This window comes from Oryzias latipes, chromosome 2 (assembly GCF_053564925.1).
Source record: "Oryzias latipes strain Hd-rR chromosome 2, Olatipes_Hd-rR_3.1".
NCBI classification, from domain to species: domain Eukaryota; kingdom Metazoa; phylum Chordata; class Actinopteri; order Beloniformes; family Adrianichthyidae; genus Oryzias; species Oryzias latipes.
In genome coordinates this window covers 30,603,402-30,625,277 of record NC_136238.1, presented here as the reverse complement: position 1 = coordinate 30,625,277, position 21,876 = coordinate 30,603,402, and the positions used below count along the sequence as shown (strand labels likewise).

At 38.9% G+C, this 21,876-nt stretch overlaps 1 protein-coding gene across 4 annotated transcripts; it reads right to left on the bottom strand.

The window, feature by feature from the left end:
• Nucleotides 1–28: 28 nt before the first annotated feature.
• On the bottom strand, nucleotides 29–7,956 carry LOC144990329 (uncharacterized). Of its 4 annotated transcripts, none has more exons than XM_078943517.1 (13): nucleotides 6,456–7,956; nucleotides 5,632–5,850; nucleotides 5,295–5,533; nucleotides 4,963–5,066; nucleotides 4,593–4,852; nucleotides 4,270–4,467; nucleotides 4,104–4,190; nucleotides 3,827–3,925; nucleotides 2,992–3,146; nucleotides 2,748–2,876; nucleotides 1,701–1,841; nucleotides 1,352–1,472; nucleotides 29–669 (listed from the first exon to the last, which is right to left on the bottom strand). In XM_078943517.1, the coding sequence occupies exons 1-13, from the start codon at nucleotides 6,679–6,681 to the stop codon at nucleotides 632–634; spliced, it is 2,016 nt and encodes a 671-aa protein (XP_078799643.1). In that variant the 5' UTR covers nucleotides 6,682–7,956; the 3' UTR covers nucleotides 29–631. The 4 variants fall into 4 exon arrangements, 3 of the variants coding, with proteins under 3 accessions (XP_078799643.1, XP_078799652.1, XP_078799647.1); XR_013654327.1 differs by having other exon boundaries at nucleotides 642–669; nucleotides 1,352–1,628; XM_078943526.1 differs by lacking the exons at nucleotides 29–669; nucleotides 1,352–1,472; nucleotides 1,701–1,841 and adding exons at nucleotides 2,058–2,243; nucleotides 2,327–2,452.
• Nucleotides 7,957–21,876: the final 13,920 nt, after the last annotated feature.

Below are 21,876 nucleotides of genomic sequence, written 5' to 3'. Positions count from 1 at the left end.
TCTATCTTGAACTTTGATTAGTTGTAAATGTTATTTTATGTGTTTTAAAGTAAAGAAACAGAGTGTGACCAGAAATTCTTCTTTTTAATAAATTTTTCTAACATACAGTGGTTATTGCAAATTTTTTTCTGGAATTGACCAAAATTACTGCCTTAGGAAAAAAAACGAATTCAAATGACATAAAATTTTTCCCCTTCAATAGTTCTGTAATAACAAAATATGCACATAATCACACAATAGGCTCAGCTGATCACAATTAAGTTTGTCTTGTAGACTTGGGCATAATGGTGTATAAATAAAGAAAATGCGGAAAGTCATCATTTTAAGACCTTCAGATTTTTTTAAATCTAAACTCAAATTCTGTCGTATTTTTTTAAAATGTAAAACCTAAATATTTATATGGCAACACGCAGTGTAACTTCAGAAGAACTTGTAGGTCATATTCCTCCTAAACCAGACCAAAACCTGTGTCAGAGGAGGTGAGACATGCCTGCATGTCCACCAAAAATGACTCATAGTTTTGGTAGTGTGCAGGAATACGTAGAACCTCAAAACAGGTGGAGGACTTTGGTAAAGTTTGGTCGTTCACCACTTCAACAGTTATTTCTCTGGGCAGTACTTCCCATCCACTTCAGAATTTGAGAAGGGCTTTTCGTTGTTCACACGATGCTGCAACACAGACAGTTTCGGACAATATTAGCTTAATGCCAACGTAAAATGGAATCTGCCATAATACGGCAAATGCTAATGCCTGGTCGACTTAAACATTGCTGACTAAGGTAACAGCTTTAAAGACTCACAGGCATGGATTTTCCAAACTATTTTTAAGAAACCGTTTCTGGTCTATATCCAAGTTTTTTTCCCCAATCTTATGTAATAAAGTATGATATAGCGCCAGCTCCACCTAGTGGCCAAACTGAAACGCCCCCCAAAACAGTTTAGATAATGAGCCAGTTTAGAAATTTTACAATGTTAATGATTTTCACATTTTTGTAGGAGCTTCTCCATTTTAGAAATTATGTAACACCGTATGATTTTAACAATCTCATTGGTTTATTATGTCACTAATTCATTTTACAGAGTGTGAACTGTATCAAATTAATATGAATATCTTTAAAACATATGAATTATGACTGTATTTCTATTCAAATATATCTAAATTTGTAAACCATGTAAATTCAAAATTGAAAAGAATCGAGTGGATTGAACAACTGAAAAAACCTTGGCATCAAATAAAATTAATCCTGAAAATGATTGGTGATACCCAACCCCAATTTAAAAATGTACGATAATAATATGCCCATTTAACATCCCCACCCTAATTACTAATGGATTGTTATAAGAGACTTACCATTTTCAATAAAAGATCGCAGGTACCCTGCTACTCTGCACTGGTCTTCAAGCGAGCATTCATCATCGTCGTCATCATCATCAACTTCCTTCCCAGGCCAAACTATCCTTTCAAGGATGGACTGCAAACAAAAGTATCTTGTTGAAACATGTTTGCCTTAAGCATTGTAAAATTTGTTTGGATTTTACAGAGAGAGAAAAATTCTTCCATTAATTGAATTGTGCATTTTTCTTAAATACTTGAGACAATTAGGACAGCTGGATTTGTTGTTTGGCTTCTGTGGGGATAAAGTAATAATCTTAAAACCAGATATTTTCGAAATTCTGATCTATAAGAGGTAGCACTTTACCTCACCGGACGGAGCAGTCTCTGAATCCCTTGGTAAAAACAAGGGTATGATGTCTGGTCTTTCTGTCAGTAATGGCCACACCATGGTCTCCTTCAGCCCTTTCCTCAGCTGCTTGACTTGACGGCTTGTTCGTGTTATGACCTGCAATGTTGAGAAGGAAACCAAAATCATGAAATTTGTAGTTCAGATTAGATACTCTAAGGAAGGAGCTTTTTTCATGTTCCAAAAGTACTTTTTATTTGGCAAATGTTATTCACACATTTCTATACGAGTAGCACAAAAACTGATGGAAGTGTCATGACTTGAAGGATTGATAGACCCAGATGCTAAAACCCAGAGAGAGGACGAAGATAGATGAAAGGTAATAAATGAGTTTTATTTCCTTCCAGGAAGGTTGGTGTGACTTGGTGGGCAGCTGGAGAGCAAAGCGGCTTGTGGCGTGGCTGGAGGTAAAAGCGCGGCTTGGCAAAGCTTGAGGGTTCCACCGGACTGCTGGAGAACTCGAGCTGACATCCACACTGGGGACTCTTGGAGGCTGGAATCCTGAGACAGAGAGAGGCAGGTTAAGCACAAGGCCAGACTTGAAAAAGGAAACATGAACTAGACTTGAGACCAGGTAGAGTCACCATAGAGGGTAACGAACTGGCGTTGGCTAATGGGTCTGGATCTCCTTAAGAGCAGAGCAGGTGATGAGGTGAATTGGTCCCAGCTGGTGGAGTCAGGAGCAGAGCAGGAGGGGGAGGGGGAGGAGACTGACAGGCACCATAACAGGATGTTCATGTTGGTCACATGTAATACATGCAGCCAAGATGTGCATTGCTCACGTATTTTTTTATTTGGGCCCTAGGTCAAATTTTGTTGTTGGGCACATGTATTTAAAGTTAAAATACCATTATTTGTCACGCTCTTTGGTGTGTGAAATGTGTTATACGCATTTGATTGATTTGATTGGCTGCACGTATTTTGAAAATTAAGTGTAATTAGTCCCCTTTTTGGTTTTACATTTTTGTTAATTTCACATTTAGGTCATAACAGCTGATAACTTACAGCATGGAATAAAAGACGTTCACACAGCCACTTTCGATTGGTTTGTGAGACACCTGGAAGGTCCCAGGACAGGGCCAGCTCAAGAACACTTGCTTTTTCCTGTTCTGTCAAATCAGCAGTACCTTCAAGCTGGAATACAAAGACAAAAACCTAAAAACCAGTAGTAAACGGTGAAGTGGAAGAATTACAAATTATTTAAAAGAGTCATTTATTTCTCAAGATCAAAAGATAGAAAAGTACAAACCAGCTGAATGGTGGTACGGATATCAATATCAGGACAATCCTTAATTTGAACTGTCACTGTTTCGGGTGAGCCACCAAAAAGGACATGGATGATAGCAGGACTAATTCCTGACAGACATGGTCCACCATGAAGGAATGCATGGCCCATCATTCTTCCTGTATTTAAAAAAAATCAAAGCAAATTGTATTTAGAATAGAATAGAATGGCTTTATTGTCATTGTGCATAGTACAATGAGATTTAAGCATCACCATCAGTGCAAGAACAGCAAGGAAGGGAAAAGTAATAAAAAACATCGTAATACAATAAAATCACACAAACAAACAGTATATACAAGTGTGCATATTTAGTACATTAATACAAAGTTAAAAAAAAAACCTTCAAAACTGCTGTTAATAATTTTGTACAGTAAATCTAGTATGTTGTAATTCATCAAAAATTAATCGAAACAGTAACACTAAATTTGTTTACCTGCAGAGACATGAATTGTCGAATACTTTTGTCTCCTGTTAGTTTAATCCTGATAGTGGTTGAAAATCCCAGTTTATCTACAGTTTCTGAAACACTCAGACCAGCCCGTCTGGCACCAATAATCTTGTCACGTTCAAAGACACTTCAATCACCTTTCTTCTCCATTCTGACGATCGGTTTGAACCGCAACAGATTGTCTTTACCATTTCTACATTCCTAAATGTATTGAATTGTTGCCATGTGATTAGCTGAGATTTGTGTTTACTAGCAGTTGGATAGGTATGCTTAATACCAAAATCACAGCTTTTTATTGTTTTTTTTTCTAACTACTTATGGCATTTGATTAAAATAAAAACAATTTCTGACCTGCCACCAAGAACATGTCACTCTCCAACAAGGTTTGGGAGGTGGATGGAGTCAGATGATCTGGTTCACCATCAAACAGTCTTGAAACATCTGTGTTCCCTGCACATAGTAAAGGTGAATTATCATGTAAATAAAATCTTAAACTATGATTTACTCTCTTAACTGTTTATGGTGCAACAAAACCCCAAAATGAAGTAATCATATTTTAGACTACACTATTTTTGTGTTATAGTGAAATACATACATTTAGATTTTGATGTGACAGTAAAATACATACCAAAGTTCAAATGAAAGCCAAACTGAATAAGGGAAATTATTTTTGAGAAGAAGAATCTCTTCACTCCTTCCCCAACAGCAGCATCCCCTGGAGAAATAAAGATTAAATCAACAAAAAATTAAACATATCTCCATCTACTTATTATTTTTTATTTGTGTGACATTACCTTGCAGTTTGCAGCAGACAGGGCTTGCCCACTCTACCTTTGGGACTTTGTAAAAGGAGAGAAGGGATCTCTCTTGATCCTCAGTACTTTCCCTCAAATCCATTTGCAGGACAACTGCCTTCCTGGTCTCATGCTGTGACAGTAGGTTGGACTTGTAGAGACTGGCAGCTTTGGTTCCATCTGGTTCACATTTCCACTCTGAAAGACAGTCATTTGTGTAGATAACTAAAATTAATTAGCACAATTATTTCATCACTAGTTGTGTATACTGAGCCAAGTAGTTTACAGAATATGTCCCTAGCTACATTTTGTGTTTCAGCTACCTGATGCTTCCCCTGCACTTGACCTTTCTCCTTCTGGTTGAGTTGCTGCTTCCTGCAGTACCATTTCATCTGAAGAATACACTGCTCTAACTGGCACAATGTCAGAATCCAAAATGGTAACATCTGATTCTTCTGCTTCATTGCAAATATTCTGGGCATTGCTGTAGCTACAGGATGGCACCTCTATGCCTAGCATGGTATTATTATTCTGCCTAACCTGGGCATCTGTTTCCAACTGAGGTGCTGTCTCACTCAATGGACTGTGATGAGAATAAACAAAGGTTTTAACATTCAGATATACATAGAATATATATAAAAATTGTATTTTTTACAAACGCTTTAATAAAAAATTGAAACAAAATGTGTCTACCTTTTGCAGTTGACAATGTGGGTTTTCATTTTATTTAAAGGAATGTCTGTGTGACAACTCAGACATTTTGTGAGTGGCCCTTGTTGCTGGAGTATAAAGGAGCCCTGCAAAAAAAGAAAAGAAATAATCCTCTGATTATTTCAAAAACAATGTGAATGTGAATAGTTTGTCAATGCAACTAGTTGATTTGGTGAATGAAAATACTGATAGATTCAATGTCTCTGACATTTTTTTATCATAAAATTGTAGCTGCCCTGTTACTTGCCACTCAACTACATAAAACCAACACATTAAGAAAGATATAACCATTTGTAACCCAATTTATTACTCACATCGTCCACAGGAATACTCTTCTGCAGAGGTCTTATGTAAATTGTTGCCTGTCCGATTCCACATGTGGGGCTGCGGATATATCTCACTGTATATCCAGTGTCTGGACATGGGATCAAGTCCAGGTTACGGCTTCTGGTTGTGCCAGAGATTCGCAGCAGTTCAAACCCTCCTGTGTCTTTCAGCTGAGGGAAGTTCTCCTCAATAGTTGATTTGAAAATGTGTGGATCATCATCCGTTGCTGCAAAATAAATGCATCCCCCCCCAAAAAAAAATAAGTCAAATATATTTATGTTGATAATTTCCAACCTAAGTTTAACAGCTAAACTACCAAAATACCTTGAAAAGAAATCCGTCTCTCCCCAAGTCCAGCTGCGGTTAATTCAAACTTAGCTGTTTTGGATGGCACTGTGTCTGACATGTGATCACTCAAGCAGAAGAATGAGTGTGTGTATGTGAACCAGTAGGGTTTCTTCTTGGAAGATGGTGGGGTCAAAGATGACAATGATGTTGAGGAAGATCTTGGTCTGTAAGGGGCGAATAGTCTTGCAACCTCAGCTTTAAAAGAAAGAAAGAACACTTAAAACTATAAACAACCTATAAAAACACTTTAATTTAATTTTCCAATCTTGTCTTTTTTTCAAAATTGTTTTATATATGTTTTTTTTCATTTGTACATTATGAATTGATAATGTAGTCAGTCAGGAATTTGTTCTGATCTGTGGCAAGGATTCTCTTTGAAAATCAATTCACTAAGCTTAGAGTTTATGTTGAACTATAATCATCCTCTTTTTTGCATGATTGGCCAGTTTTCATAATCAATCACAGACATAATTTCTCTTAACACGTTTTCATTAACCCTTGTGCTATCCTAGGCACTTTAACATTGGGAGTTGGGTCATCTAGACCCACTAGACAGTGCTCTGAACCTTTTTTCTTCAATGATTTGTGATCTTCACTGGTGTCCATGGATTACATGAAATCTTTCCACCTTTATCCACCTTTGTCATGGTAGGGAGAACACCTCAATGGAAGGGGGGGGGGGGGTCATAGTACAAGGGTTAAAACAAGTAAACAAGAAAAATAGTTCCTCACCCTAAATCTCTGAGCTGCTGCTCAGAAGATAAACATACCCCCCAACATATTATTTTAAACGCACTTACCTTGTACTGGGTTCAAACTAGTGTGGGCACGACGATGGTGGTTGCCGCTAGCATTAGCGTTTGGTAACGCTGCCGCTGGACTGTTGTGACGGTAACTTTGGGCAGAGTCTTGATCGAAAGTTGTCTGCTGAGGTAATATTGTTTCAGGTAATTGCACAGTGTTGCTGTCTAAACGATTAGCAACCTCTCTTAGCAACTCCGAAACGGACATATGTCCAGCAGCCATTTTTCTCTCGGCTCGTAACCGACAGCTATAAATTGGGTTTGGAGCGTCACTCGATTGTTGAGGTGCATACTCCCCCCCAGTGTTGAGGGGTGGGCATTGCGCCGTCACGTTCAACTACCCCTGGCTGCAGCCTGCAGAACTGCACAACATAGTGGAATGCTGGAACGCTGAGGAATGTGTACATGCTGTGGAATGTTAACCCCGCCCACATTTAGTCTGTCTTCTTCATTGGTTTTACAAGTTTCCTTTTTTTTTTTTTTTTTTTTTTTTTTTTTTTTTTTAACTTGTCCTGTCCAACAGCTAGGCAAACAGATGAGAGCTGAGGGCCTCTTGTGTTGGACATATTTTATTTTAACAAGAGGGGTTATTCATCTTCAGACAAACCAAAGGTATGTCTGAATAAACCCCTTTTGTAATTGAGGCCAAACTTTATTAATTTCAATCATGTTTGAAAATCTTTGGTGTTGGACCGGACGGAAAAGGAAAGAGGGGAAGAAGAGAGAGGGACGTTAGAGAGAGGGGGGGGTAGGAGGGTGATAATAGGAGGGGAAGGGGGGTAAGACCATGAAGCAGCATAGAGCAGACAGGTTTACTGGTTGTTTATCGTTACGGTACGGTTCAAATGTAGTACAAAAAGGGCGGGGCCTGTTCACACACAGTCAAATATTATCAACACACCTGCTAGCCGCAAAAATGTCCACATGTCAACATGCACACAAAACAGATAGTGTTCACGAACGCATACCTATGCCTTTAAACCAACTAGTGTGAAATCTTTCATTCATTCAATCATGCAAACTATTAGTGCAAAGGTGAGCTAACACCTGTGCTCAGGTGAGTGTTTATGTTCTTCTAAAATGGATGGTGGAATGTGAAAAGAAGGAGGAGGAGCGCCCAGCCACCCCCACACCCATACCCCCGCCGCAGCAGCAGCGGCAGCCGGAATTCCCCCAACGCCACACGGGAACAGGCAGGGAACAACCGCCCCCCGGGCGACCAAGACCGCCACCCAGGCCAGGGCCAGCAGGACCGCCGCGAGGCCCCTAGAGCCAGAGAGCAGGGAGGCGCAGAGGGAAAGAGAGCGCCACCCCAGCCCAGCCAGGAAAGCAGCCCCCCGCCGCGCCGGAAGAGCCCAACGCAGGGCCCCACCGGAGAGGGACGCCCACAGCCCCAGACGAGCACCCCACCACCACCCAGGAGTTCCGGGCATCCCCCCGCCCCGACCCCAGGTACGAGCCAGGACCCCCCAAGGGAGACCCGCTCCGCACTCCAGGCAGCCACCCACCCAGCCCACGGTTGGTCCAGGTAGGAGCAAGGCAGGGGCCCGCCGCCCCCGCCCAGGAGGGGGGAACCCCGGGGAAAAAAGGGCGGCCCACAAGGGATGTTATAAATATGGCCCGACCAGGCTTGGCCATGTTGGAAGTTTGGCGGGGCCCAGCGCCCAGGGGCAAGGACCAGGACCCACCCCCCAGGGACACGAACACCCCCGGCTCAGGTGTAATATGAACCCCCCCACCGTGCGGAGAGAGCACCGCCGGGCCGAGGGAGCCGGCACCCAAGGGACACGGCCGCCATCGCCAAGGGGCCCGCACCCCCCACCAGGGAAGGGGTAGGGGACAGATGGACCCAGGTCCCACCTTCCTTGTAAAATGTGTGTGCGTGTATGGGTGTTTGAGAGGGTGTTTGTGTGCATGTGTGTGTGTTTATGTTTGAATGTATATATTGAAGGGGGAGGGGTGTGTGTACTAAGAGGGGTGCAGTTAAAATTGGCGAGTAGGGCACTAAGGGGACATCTCCTGATTACTCACAGTGATGTCCCCTCACCCTCCACACCAAGGGGCCCTAAATGTCTAAGGTGCGGTTAAAATTGGCGGGTAGGGTGCCAGGAGGACATCTGCTGCTTGCTTGCAGTGATGTCCAAGCACCCCCCCTACCAAGGACCCTACATGTCTAAGGTGCAAATAAAACCGAAAGAGGGGGGGCCCACTCCATACGGCAACCATAGGAGGGGGGCCACTCCCAAGTAGCCCCCCCCCAAGGCGCATCGCAGGCTAGACCCCCCACCCCCTCACCCTAATATGAGGTTATATAAGGAAGGGGGTAAGTTGGGGACAGCTGGTAGACTGTCCCCCGGTGGTCAAACAGCCGTCCCCCAGCCCACCCCCAGCAAAGGGGTCAGGGCCACCCAGCCCAGGGGCCCACCCCCGGAGGCGCCGACACCCCAGGCCCGGCACCACCCACCCCACACAGAGAGAGAGGAGCCAGAAAGCGTCGCCCCCCCCCCGGAGCAAGCCCAGGCCCCCACCCCCAGACGCCGGCCCTAGAAGAGCTCTGGTCAGGCATCGACGGGACCGAGGAGGCCAACCGGCCGAGGCAACCCCTGATTGCCTCAGCGGAGACCCCGACCCGCTAGCCCCCCCGACCCGTACTAATAATGGGCCCCCCCTCCCCCCCAGAACGCCCCCCCACAGGACAGGGCCGACAAGCCCCCCACCCCACCCCACCCCAGACCCCGCAGCCGAAGCGGGTGACACCCAGAGCGACCGGGGGCCCCGAGAGGGTCGTCCCGTCCCGTCCCAGAGCCAGGGAAGGGCCGATCCCAGCCCCAGGTGCAGATGGGCAGCCCATCCGGCGCCGCTGGGCCCCCCCCACCCGAGCAGGGCCCCCCGCCAACCCCCCCCAGCACAGGCAAAGGGACCACCCCCCCAAGCCAAGCCAGGCCACCACCCCACCCCCCCACCACGCACCCCCACACCCAAGCCCAGAGGACCACGCAGCGCCCCAGCCCGCCCCACCCAGGCACCAGACCCGACCCCCCGACCAACGGAGCCCCCCACCGCCCCCGCCAGGCACCGGAAGCCCCGACCCCCACCCCAAACCACGGCAGAAGGGCAAGGAGCAGCGACGACCAAGCCCTCCACCCCCTAAGTCATGGAGTCAACCACAGGAGACCAGAGAGACTGAATTCTTTCAAAGTTACTTGAGCTTTGGGCTGACATTTTTTCCAAGCTGATATGATCAAACAGCAGATTTCTGTGTTGACTTATGTTTATATTTTTCTTGTTTTTCCAATTTATTAAAATAGTTTTTTTGGCAATACAAAGAGTTATGAAAACTAGAAGGAGCTGCATTTCCAGAAGAAAATGCAGGGTTGAATGCTGTATTGCTGAAAGAAAGCTTAATTTGTAAAAGAAATGGCTGAACTGAGCTGAAAGAGCTCAACATTTTAAAAGTAAAATGGTTAAAAAAGGTGAAAACCTGTAAAAAAGGTTAAGCACAAGAATTCCCTATGTATTTTAAAGGAGCAAAAATCCTGCAAAATCTTGGAATATCTTAAAAATTTTAATGATTTGAATGACCAAAAGTAATATCTGTAATAAGTTGAAAGAGTTGAACATTTAAAAAGGTGAATGGTAGAAAAATTTCAAGTGTCCGAACCGGGTGTCGATCCGGGAACCTCTTGCACCATAACTTTCCAATGCATTTTAATAGGGCAAAAATTCCCGGAAAAACTGGAATATCTTAAAAAGTACAAGGATTAGAAGTACCAAAAGTCATAGCAATAATAAGCTGAAAGAGCTGAACATTTTAAAAGTTGAATGGTAAAAATAGGTTAAAAATTGTAGAATTAGTTAAGTGTCAAAAAACGGCGGAAGATAGTATAAATAATAATAATAATAAACTAGAAGGAGCTGCATTTCCAGAAGAAAATGCAGGGTTGAATGCTGTATTGCTGAAAGAAAGCTTAATTTGTAAAAGAAATGGCTGAACTGAGCTGAAAGAGCTCAACATTTTAAAAGTAAAATGGTTAAAAAAGTCAAAGGTGAACATTGTAAAAGAAGAATGACCGAAACAGGCCAAAATTTGTAGACGGAGTTAAGCATGAAAGCTGAAATTGTTGAAAAAATGGTTGTTCTGTTGAAAATTTGAAGATGTTGCTAAAATGGCTAAAAGTGGTAGCATCAGCATCATCAACTGACTCAAAAAAACACATTGTTTAAGAGTATCATATAGGTCAAAACCACATGTTCTAAGTTGATAGAAAATCCGCTTTTTTTAAAAACATGGCTATTTTATTAATTTTATCTCCATAGCAACCATTTTACGTTTGGGTCGGCATGGGATGACGAATCAATTGACGTCAGTTTCAGACAAATCGGAAAAAGTAAACCTTTAGACGTGCTTAGCAACGAAGTTTGTTTGCTAACCACGCCCACATTCCTTATATGTCCAGATCCAGTGAATTTCAATATGTTCAGTTCCAGCCATGGATTAAGTTTATTGCAATATTTGCTTCAGATTTTGTCATAAAAAGGCCACCAGCAATGGGTTGTGTCAACATCCCATAATGATTTCTAAACGCATTTTACAGTCCAAAGCCTTGTGATCATTTTAATGTTTGAACGGTGTCTCTAGCTACAAGTATGTGGAAGTTATATTCTTTTAAAGAAAGAAAAGCTTCAGATTTTACAAACACAATATGGCTACCAAACAGTCTCCATCCCACAGTGACTTTAAACCTTGATGTTATAATCCAAAGCACCAATCATTTGATAGTAAAAGTAGAGTCAAATCCTGCAGCAGGAGACATTCTGGCAAATGCAGAGCCTCAAGATCAATTCTCTCAACTATGCATGTGCCATTAGTCTTTGCACACACATCCATGTATAATGGACAGATATATTGATCATCAGCTAGCTAGCTGAATGATACAGCATTATATTTTCATTAAACCACTAACTTATGTGGTGCAAAAACATGATAGTCACTTCTCGTAACAGGCACCTAACTCATGGTTTGGGAATCAACACTTTCCCATGAGCCTTCACTTTTGAAATGTCGAAGGATTTGAAAGACCAAAGGTGGTGGTAAAAAAAATTTTGGAGGTAAAAAAATTGTAAAAGGAGTTAAACAAGGCATGAAATTATTAAAAAATGGCTGAATTAATATAAAATTTGAAGATTTGAAAGAAAAGAAATTAGCTGAACTGTTTCATACAATGGTTAAAGTAAGTAAAAACCTGTAAAAGAAGTTTAGCACAAGGATTCTCTATGTATTTTAATGGAGCAAAAAATCCTGGAAAATCCTGGAATATCTTAAAAAGTTCAATGATTTGAATGACCAAAAGTAATAACTGTAATAAGTTGAAAGAGTTGAACATTTTAAAAGTTGGTTGGAAGAAAATTTTGAAGCGTCCGAACCGGGTGTCGAACCGGGCGCCTCGTGCACCATAACTTCCCAATGCATTTTAATAGGGCAAAAATTCCCGGAAAAACTGGAATATCTTTAAAAGTAAAAGGATTTGAAAAACCAAAAGTCATAGCAATAATAAGCTGAAAGAGCTGAACATTTTAAAAGTTGAATGGTAAAAATCGGTTAAAAATTGTAGAAGTAGTTAAGTGTCAAGAAACGGCGGAAGATAGTATAAATAATAATAATAATAAATAAAGAGAAACAGGAAAACAAAGGGTTGAATGCTTTATAGCATTCAACCAATAATAAACTAGAAGGAGCTGCATTTCCAGAAGAAAATGCAGGGTTGAATGCTGTACTGCTGAATGAAAGCTGAATTTGCTGAAGAAATGGCTGAACTTTGCTTGAAAATCTTGAAAAACTAAAGAATCAAAGGTCATAGAAAGAATAAGCTGAAAAAGTTGAACATTTTAATAGTAGAATGGCTAAAATAGGTCAAAAATGTAGAAAGAGTTAAGCATTAAAGCTTAATTTGGCTGAACTGTTGACAATTTAAAGATGTTGCTAAAATGGCTAAAAGTGCTAGCATTGGAATCAGCATCATCAACTGACTCAAAAAACACATTGTTTGAGAGTATCATATTGGTAAAAGCTACATGTTCTGGGTTGATAGAAAATCCAATTTTTTCAAAATGGCGGCTATTTCTATTTTATTTTTGGGTCACCGGGGGATGACGAACAAATCAACGTAAGTTTCAGACAAATCGGAAAAAGTAAACCTTTGGACGTCCTTAGCAACGAAGTTTGTTTGCTAACCACGCCCACATTCCTTATATGTCCAGATCCAGTGAATTTCAATCTGTTCAGTTCCAGCCATGGATTAAGTTTATTGCAATATTTGCTTCAGATTTTGTCATAAAAAGGCCACCAACAGTAGGTTGTGTCGACATCCCATAATGATTTCTAAACGTATTTTATAGTCTAAAGCCTTGTGATCATTTTAATGTGTGAACGGTGTCTCTAGCTACAAGTATGCTGAAGTAATATTTGTTTAAAGAAACAAAGGCTTCAGATTTGAAAAACACAAAATGGCTGCCAAACAATCTACATCCCATAATGACTTCAAACCTTGATGTTGTAATCTAAAACACTGATCATTTGACAGTAAAAGTGGAGTCACATCCTGCAACAGTGGACATTCTGGCAAATGCTGAGCCTCAAAATTAGTTCTCCCAACAATGCATGTGCCATCAATGTTAGCACACTCATCCACGTATATTGAATGAGTTATATGGATCATCAAGTAGCTAGCTGAATGACACAGCATTATTTTTGTCATTTAACCACCAACATGTATGGTGTAACAACACCGGGGCTAGGATTTTCAATTTATTTCAAACATTGTAGAAGGAGTTAAGCATGAAAGCTAAAAAATTGTTGAAATAATGGATGTACTGTTGAAAATTTGAAGATGATGCTAAAATGGCTAAAAGTGCTAGCATCAGCATCATCAACTGACTCAAAAAACCACATTGTTTAAGAGTATCATATTGGTAAAAGCTACATGTTCTAAGTTGACAGAAAATCCCCTTTTTTTAAAATGGCGGCTTTTCTATTAATTTTATCTCCATAGCAACCATTTTACGTTTGGGTCGGCATGGGATGACGAACAAATCGACGTCAGTTTCAGACAAATCGGAAAAAGTAAACCTTTGGACGTCCTTAGCAACGAAGTTTGTTGGCTAACCACGCCCACATTCCTTATATGTCCAGATCCAGTGAATTTCAATCTGTTCAGTTCCAGCCATGGATTAAGTTTATTGCAATATTTGCTTCAGATTTTGTCATAAAAAGGCCACCAACATTAGGTTGTGTCGACATCCCATAATGATTTCTAAACGTATTTAATAGGCCAAAGCCTTGTGATCATTTCAATGTTTGAACGGTGTCTCTAGCTACAAGTATGTTGAAGTTATATTCGTTTAAAGAAACAAAGGCTTCAGATTTGAAAAAGACAAGATGGCTACCAAACAGTCTCCATCCCATAATGACTTCAAACCTTGATGTTATAATCCAAAGCACCAATCATTTGATAGTAAAAGTAGAGTCATGTCCTGCAGCAGGAGACATTCTGGAAAATGCTGAGACTGAAGATCAATTCTCTCAACTATGCATGTGCCACTAGTCTTTGCACACACATCCATGTATAATGGACAGATATATTGATCATCAGGTAGCTAGCTGAATAATACAGCATTATATTTTCATTAAACCAATAACTTATGTGGTGCAAAAACATGATAGTCACTTCTTGTAATAGCCACCTAACTCATGGTTTGGGAATCAACACTTTCCCATGAGCCTTCACTTTTGAAATGTCGAAGGATTTGAAAGACCAAAGGTGGTGGTAAAAAAAATTTTGGAGGTAAAAAAATTGTAAAAGGAGTTAAACAAGGCCTGAAATTATTACAAAAATGGCTGAATTAATGAAAATTTGAAGATTTGAAGGAAAGGAATGAGCTGAACTGTTTCATACAATGGTTAAAGTAAGTAAAAACCTGTAAAAGAAGTTTAGCACAAGGATTCTCTATGTATTTTAATGGAGCAAAAAATCCTGGAAAATCCTGGAATATCTTAAAAAGTTCAATGATTTGAATGACCAAAAGTAATAACTGTAATAAGTTGAAAGAGCTCAACATTTTAAAAGTAAAATGGTAAAAAACATTTAAGGGTCCGAACCGGGTGTCGAACCCGGAACCTCATGTACCATAACTTCCCAATGCATTTTAATAGGGCAAAAATTCCCGGAAAAACTGGAATATCTTAAAAAGTACAAGGATTAGAAGTACCAAAAGTCATAGCAATAATTAGCTGAAAGAGCTGAACATTTTAAAAGTTGAATGGTAAAAATCGGTAAAAAATTGTAGAAGGAGTTAAGTGTCAAAAAACGGCGGAAGATAGTATAAATAAACTAGAAGGAGCTGCATTTCCAGAAGAAAATGCAGGGTTGAATGCTATAATGCTGAATGAAAGCTAAATTTGCTGAAGAAATGGCTGAACAGAGCTGAAAGAGCTCAACATTTTAAAAGTAAAATGGTTATAGTAGGTAAAAAACTGTGAAAAAGGTTTAAAAAAAAAGATTTCCTATGTATTTCAATGAAGCAAAAATCCTGGAATATCTTTAAAAGTTAAAAGATTTGAAAAAAAGTCATAGCAGGAATAAGCTGAAAAAGTTGAACATTGTAATAGTAGAATGGCTATAATAAGTCAAAAAATGTAGGAGTTAAGCATGAAAGCTTAAGTTAATGAAAAAATGGCTGAACTGTTGAAAATTTGAAGATGTTGCTAAAATTGTTAAAAGTGCTAGCATTGGAATCAGCATCATCAACTGACTAAAAAAAACATTGTTTGAGAGTATCATATTGGTAAAAGCTACATGTCTAAGTTGACAGAAAATCCACTTTTTTCAAAATGGCGGCTTTTCTATTAATTTTATCTCCATAGCAACCATTTTATGTTTGGGTCGCCTGGGGATGACGAACAAATCGACGTCAGTTTCAGACAAATTGGAAAAAGTAAACCTTTGGACGTCCTTAGCAACGAAGTTTGTTTGCTAACCACGCCCACATTCCTTATATGGCCAGATCCAGTGAATTTCAATCTGTTCAGTTCCAGCCATGGATGAAGTTTATTGCAATATTTGCTTCAGATTTTGTCATGAAAAGGCCACCAACAGTAGGTTGTGTCGACATCCCATCATGATTTCTAAACGTATTTAATAGTCCATAGCCTTGTGATCATTTTAATGTTTGAACGGTGTCTCTAGCTGCAAGTATTTTGAAGTTATATTCGTTTAAAGAAACAAAGGCTTTCAGATTTGAAAAACACAAAATGGCTGCCAAACAGTCTCCATCCCATAATGCCTTCAAACCTTGATGTTATAATCCAAAGCACTAATCATTTGACAGTAAAAGTGGAGCCACATCATGCAACAGGAGACATTGTGGCAAAAGCAGAACTTCAAGATCAAATCTCTCAACTATGCATGTGTCATTAGTTTTTGCACACACATCCATTTATAATGGAGAGATATATTGATCATCAGCTAGCTGGCTGAATGATACAGCATTATATTTCATTGAACCACTAACTTATGTGGTGCAAAAACATCATAGTCACTTCTCGTAACAGCCACCTAACTCATGGTTTGGGAATCAACACTTTCCCATGAGCCTTCACTTTTGAAAAGTCACAGGATTTGAAGGTCCAAAAGTGGTGGTAAAAAAAAATTTTGGAGGTAAAAAAATTGTAAAAGGAGTTAAACAAGGCATGAAATTATTAAAAAATGGCTGAATTAATGAAAATTTGAAGATTTGAAGGAAAGGAATGAGCTGAACTGTTTCATACAATGGTTAAAATAAGTAAAAACCTGTAAAAGAAGTTTAGCACAAGGATTCTCTATGTATTTTAATGGAGCAAAAAATCCTGGAAAATCCTGGAATATCTTAAAAAGTTCAATGATTTGAATGACCAAAAGTAATAACTGTAATAAGTTGAAAGAGTTGAACATTTTAAAAGTAAAATGGTAAAAAAATTTGAAGCGTCCGAACCGGGTGTCGAACCGGGCGCCTCGTGCATCATAACTTCCCAATGCATTTTAATAGGGCAAAAATTCCCGGAAAAACTGGAATATCTTAAAAAGTACAAGGATTAGAAGTACCAAAAGTCATAGCAATAATAAGCTGAAAAAGCTGAACATTTTAAAAGTTGAATGGTTACAATCGGTTAAAAATTGTAGAAGTAGTTAAGTGTCAAAAAACGGCGGAAGATAGTATAAATAATAACTAGAAGGAGCTGCATTTCCAGAAGAAAATGCAGGGTTGAATGCTGTATTGCTGAAAGAAAACTTAATTTGTAAAAGGAATGGCTGAACTGAGCTGAAGGAGCTCAAAATTTTAGAAGTAAAATGGTTAAAATAGGTGAAAACCTGTAAAAGAGGTTAAGCACAAGAATTCCCTATGTAATTTAATGGAGCAAAAATCCTGGAAAATCTTAAAAAGTTCAATGATTTGAATGACCAAAAGTCATAGCAATAATGAGCTGAAAGAGCTCAAAATTTTAGAAGTAAAATGGTTAAAATAGGTGAAAACCTGTAAAAGAGGTTAAGCACAAGAATTCCCTATGTAATTTAATGGAGCAAAAATCCTGGAAAATCCTGGAATATCTTGAAAAGTTCAAAGATTTGAAAGACCAAAAGTAGTAGCTGAAAGGAATAAGCTGACACGGTTGAACATTGTAATAGTAGAATGATTAAAATAGGTGAAAGTTTGAAGAAGTTTAAAATTGCCTCACATTTTGGCACAAAATGGCCACCAAACTCTAGGTGGTGTTGCCATCCCATAATAGTTTTGAGCCTCATTTTGAAGTCCAAAGCCTTGTGAACATTTCAATGTTTGAACGGTGTCTCTAGCTGAAAGCATGTTGAAGTTACAATGGTTAAAACAAAAAAGGTTTTCAAGGATCATCCTTGTGTTTAAATGGAGCAAAATTCCTGGAAAATCCTGGAATATCTTAAAAAGTTCAATGATTTGAATGACCAAAAGTCATAGCAATAATGAGCTGAAAGAGCTCAAAATTTTAGAAGTAAAATGGTTAAAATAGGTGAAAACCTGTAAAAGAGGTTAAGCACAAGAATTCCCTATGTAATTTAATGGAGCAAAAATCCTGGAAAATCCTGGAATATCTTGAAAAGTTCAAAGATTTGAAAGACCAAAAGTAGTAGCTGAAAGGAATAAGCTGACAGGGTTGAACATTGTAATAGTAGAATGATTAAAATAGGTGAAAGTTTGAAGAAGTATAAAATTGCCTCACATTTTGGCACAAAATGGCCACCAAACTCTAGGTGGTGTTGCCATCCCATAATAGTTTTGAGCCTTATATTGAAGTCCAAAGCCTTGCGAACATTTCAATGTTTGAACTGTGTCTCTACCTACAAGTATGTGGAAGTTATATTGGTTGAAAGAAACTACAGTTTCAAATTTGAAAAACACAAAATGGCTGCCATGCAGTTTCCATCCCATAATGATTTCAAACTTTGATGTAATATTCCAAAGCACTAAGAATTTAACAGTGAAAGTACGGTCACTTCCTCCAGAAAGGGGCATTCTGTCTTATGTTCAACCTCATGACTAATTCTCTCAACTTTGCATGGGTCATGAATCTTAGCATACTCATCCATGTATAATTGAGAGCTGTGCTGATCATCAGCTAGATAGCTGGATGACACAGCATTTTATTGTCTTTGAACAACTAACGTGTGGCGTAACAACATGATAGTCAATTCTCGTAACAGCCACCTAACTCATGGTTTGGGAATCAACACTTCCCATGAGCCTTAGCGGCCGTGGGCGACGCTTGTTCACAAAATGGCTGAAGCACATGTTTGAACTGCAGCTTCCAGCTACGAGGAGGAAAATAAAAAATACATCAAAACTAACTTAGATTTGCTCCCACTGTTTTTTCTAACATACATTGAAACGTCAAAGCTTATGAGTAACCCCACCTCAAAGAAATTTCTTCCATGTAACGAAATATAATTGAGTTAGTGGAACTGAATTTCATCAAGAAAGGCAAGGTAAAAAAACATGCAGAAAAAGTCAGATGCTGGATTCGAACTGAGAACCTCAGTATTGTAAGACCACTTTCTAAGCCATTGAGCTAACATTTCTGTGACGACACAATGCAGCCGGTATCTATTAATCAAGCTTGTCGTATATAGTCTTATTGGGAGAAGCTGAGTTGAAACGATTTCATGCCACAGTTCGTTTTTTACGTGGAAAAAACGAACGAAAATTTTCACTTTTGAAAGGTCAAAGGATTTGAAGGACCAAAAGTGGTGGTAAAAAAATTGTGTAGGTACAAAAATTGTAAAAGGAGTTAAACAAGGCCCTAAATTGTTGAAAAAATGGCTGAATTGTTGAAAATTTGAAGATTTGAAGGAAAGGAATGGTTAGTACAATGGTTAAAGTAGGTAAAAACCTGTAAAAGAAGTTAAGCACAAGGATTCCCTGTGTATTTTAATGGAGCAAAAAATCCTGGAAAATCCTGGAATATCTTAAAAAGTTCAATGATTTGAATGACCAAAAGTAATCACTGTAATAAGTTGAAAGAGCTCAACATTTTAAAAGTAAAATGGTTAAAGTAGGTAAAAAACTGTAAAAGAAGTTAGGCACAAGGATTGCCTGTGTATTTTAATGGAGCAAAAATCCTGGAATATCTTAAAAAGTTGAAGTATTTCAAAAGCCAAAAGTAATAACTGTAATAAGTTGAAAGATTTGAACATTTTAAAAGTAAAATGGTAGAAAAAATATTAAGGGTCCGAACTGGGAGTCGATTCGGCAACCTTGTGCACCATAACTTCCCAATGCATTTTAATAGGGCAAAAATTCCCGGAAAAACTGGAATATCTTAAAAAGTACAAGGATTAAAAGTACCAAAAGTCATAGCAATAATTAGCTGAAAGAGCTGAACATTTTAAAAGTTGAATGGTAAAAATCGGTTAAAAACTGTAGAAGGAGTTAAGTGCCGAAAAACGGCGGAAGATGAGCGTAATAAAGAATAAATAAAGAGAAACAGGAAAACAAAGGGTTGAATGCTTTACAGCATTCAACCAATAACTAGAAGGAGCTGCATTTCCAGAAGAAAATGCAGGGTTGAATGCTGTACTGCTGAATGAAAGCTGAATTAGCTGAAGAAATGGCTTAACTGTACTGGAAAAACCTTGAAAGGTTAAAGGTGCAAAAGTCCTAGCAGGAATAAGATGAAAAAGTTGAACATTGTAATAGTAGAATGGCTAAAATAGGTCAAAGTTTGTAGAAGGAGTTAAGCATTAAAGCTGAAATTGCTGAAAAAATGGCTGAACTTTTGAAAATGTAAAGATATTGCTAATTTGGCTAAAAGTGCTAGCATTGGAATCAGCATCATCAACTGAATCCAAAAACACATTGTTTGAGAGTATCATATTGGTAAAAGCTACATGTTCTAATTTGATAGAAAATCCACTTTTTTCAAAATGGCGGCTTTCTATTAATTTTATCTCCATAGCAACCATTTTACGTTTGGGTCACCGGGGCATGACGAACAAATCGACGTCAGTTGCAGACAAATCGGAAAAAGTAAACCTTTGGACGTCCTTAGCAACGAAGTTTGTTTGCTAACCACGCCCACATTCCTTATATGTCCAGATCCAGTAAAAATTTCAATATGTTCAGTTCCAGCCATGGATGAAGTTTATTGCAATATTTGCTTCAGATTTTGTCATAAAATGACCACCAAAATATACGTTGTGTTGACATCCCATAATGATTTCTAAACTTATTTTATAGTCCAAAGCCTTGTGATTGTTTTAATGTTTGAACGGTGTCTCTAGCTACAAGTATGTTGATGTTATAATGTTTAAAAGAAACAAAAGTTTGCAAGGATTTTTTTCAATGTATTTCAATGAAGCAAAAAAATCCTGAAATATCCTAAAATATCTTAAAAAGTACAAGGATTTCAAAAACCAAAAGTCATAGCAGTAATAAGATGAAAGAGGTGAACATTTTAAAAGTTAAACGGTTATAATCGGTTAAAAATTGTAGAAGGAGTTAAGTGCCGAAAAACGGCGGAAGATAGCATAAGAGGAAAACAAATGTAACACTAGAAGGAGCTGCATTTCCAGAAGAAAATGCAGGGTTGAATGCTGTACTGCTGAATGAAAGCTGAATTAGCTGAAGAAATGGCTGAACTGTACTGGAAGAACCATGAAAAGTTAAAGGTTTCAAAAGTCCTAGCAGGAATAAGCTGAAAAAGTTGAACATTGTAATAGTAGAATGGCTGAAATAGGTCAAAATTTGTAGGACTTAAGCATGAAAGCTGAAATTGTTGAAAAAAATGGCTGAATTGTTGAAAATTTGAAGATGTTGCTAAAATGGCTAAAAGTACTAGCATTGGAATCAGCATCATCAACTGACTCCAAAAAACATGTTGTTTGAGAGTATTATATTGGTAAAAGCTACATGTTCTAAGTTGATAGAAAATCCACTCTTTTCAAAATGGCGGCTTTTCTATTGATTTTATCTCCATAGCAACCATTTTATGTTTGGGTCGCCTGGAGATGAGGAACAACTCAACGTCCGTTTCAGATGAATCGGAAAAAGTAAACTTTTGGACGTCCTTAGCAACGAGCTTTGTTTGCTAACCACGCTCACATTCCTTATATGTCCAGATCCAGTGAATTTCAATATGTTCAGTTCCAGCCATGGATGAAGTTTATTGCAACATTTGCTTCAGATTTTGTCAAAAAATGCCCACCAAACAGTAGGTTGTGTTGCCATCCCATAATAATTTCAAAACGTATGTTGAAGTCCAAAGCCTTGTGAGCATTTCAATGTTTGAACGGTGCCTCTAGCTGAAAGCTCGTTAAAGTTATAATGCTTGAAAGCAACAAAGGTTTTCAAGGATTCTCCATGTATTTAAATGAAGCAAAAATCTTGGAAAATCCTGGAAAATCTTGGAATATCTTGAAAAGTTCAAAGATTTGAAAGACTAAAAGTCGTAGCTGAAAGGAATAAGCTGAAAGGGTTGAACATTGTAATAGTAGAAGGATTAAAATAGGTGAAAGTTTGAAGAAGTTTAAAATTGCCTCACATTTTGGCACAAAATGGCCGCCAAACTGTAGGTGGTGTTGCCATCCCATAATAATTTTGAACCTTATGTTGAAGTCCAAAACCTTGTGAACATTTCAATATTTGAACGGTGTCTCTAGCCAAAAGAATGTTAAAGTTACAATTGTTTAAAAAAGCAAAGGTGTGGCCAATGGAGCAAAAACATTGGAAGATCCTGGAAAATCTTGGAATATCTTGAAAAGTTCAAAGATTTGAAAGACTAAAAGTCGTAGCTGAAAGGAATAAGCTGAAAGGGGTTGAACATTGTAATAGTAGAAGGATTAAAATACGTGAAAGT

Bases quoted from the DNA above. Each gene is read 5' to 3' on its own strand.
- LOC144990329 (XM_078943517.1), bottom strand. From the start codon at position 6,681: ATGGCTGCTGGACATATGTCCGTTTCGGAGTTGCTAAGAGAGGTTGCT. The intron at 4,191-4,269 runs GTAATGTCACAC...TTATTTCTCCAG, and splicing joins TGTCTGCTGCAAACTGCAAG to GGGATGCTGCTGTTGGGGAA. The intron at 1,473-1,700 runs GTAAAGTGCTAC...TTTTGTTTGCAG, and splicing joins AGACTGCTCCGTCCGGTGAG to TCCATCCTTGAAAGGATAGT.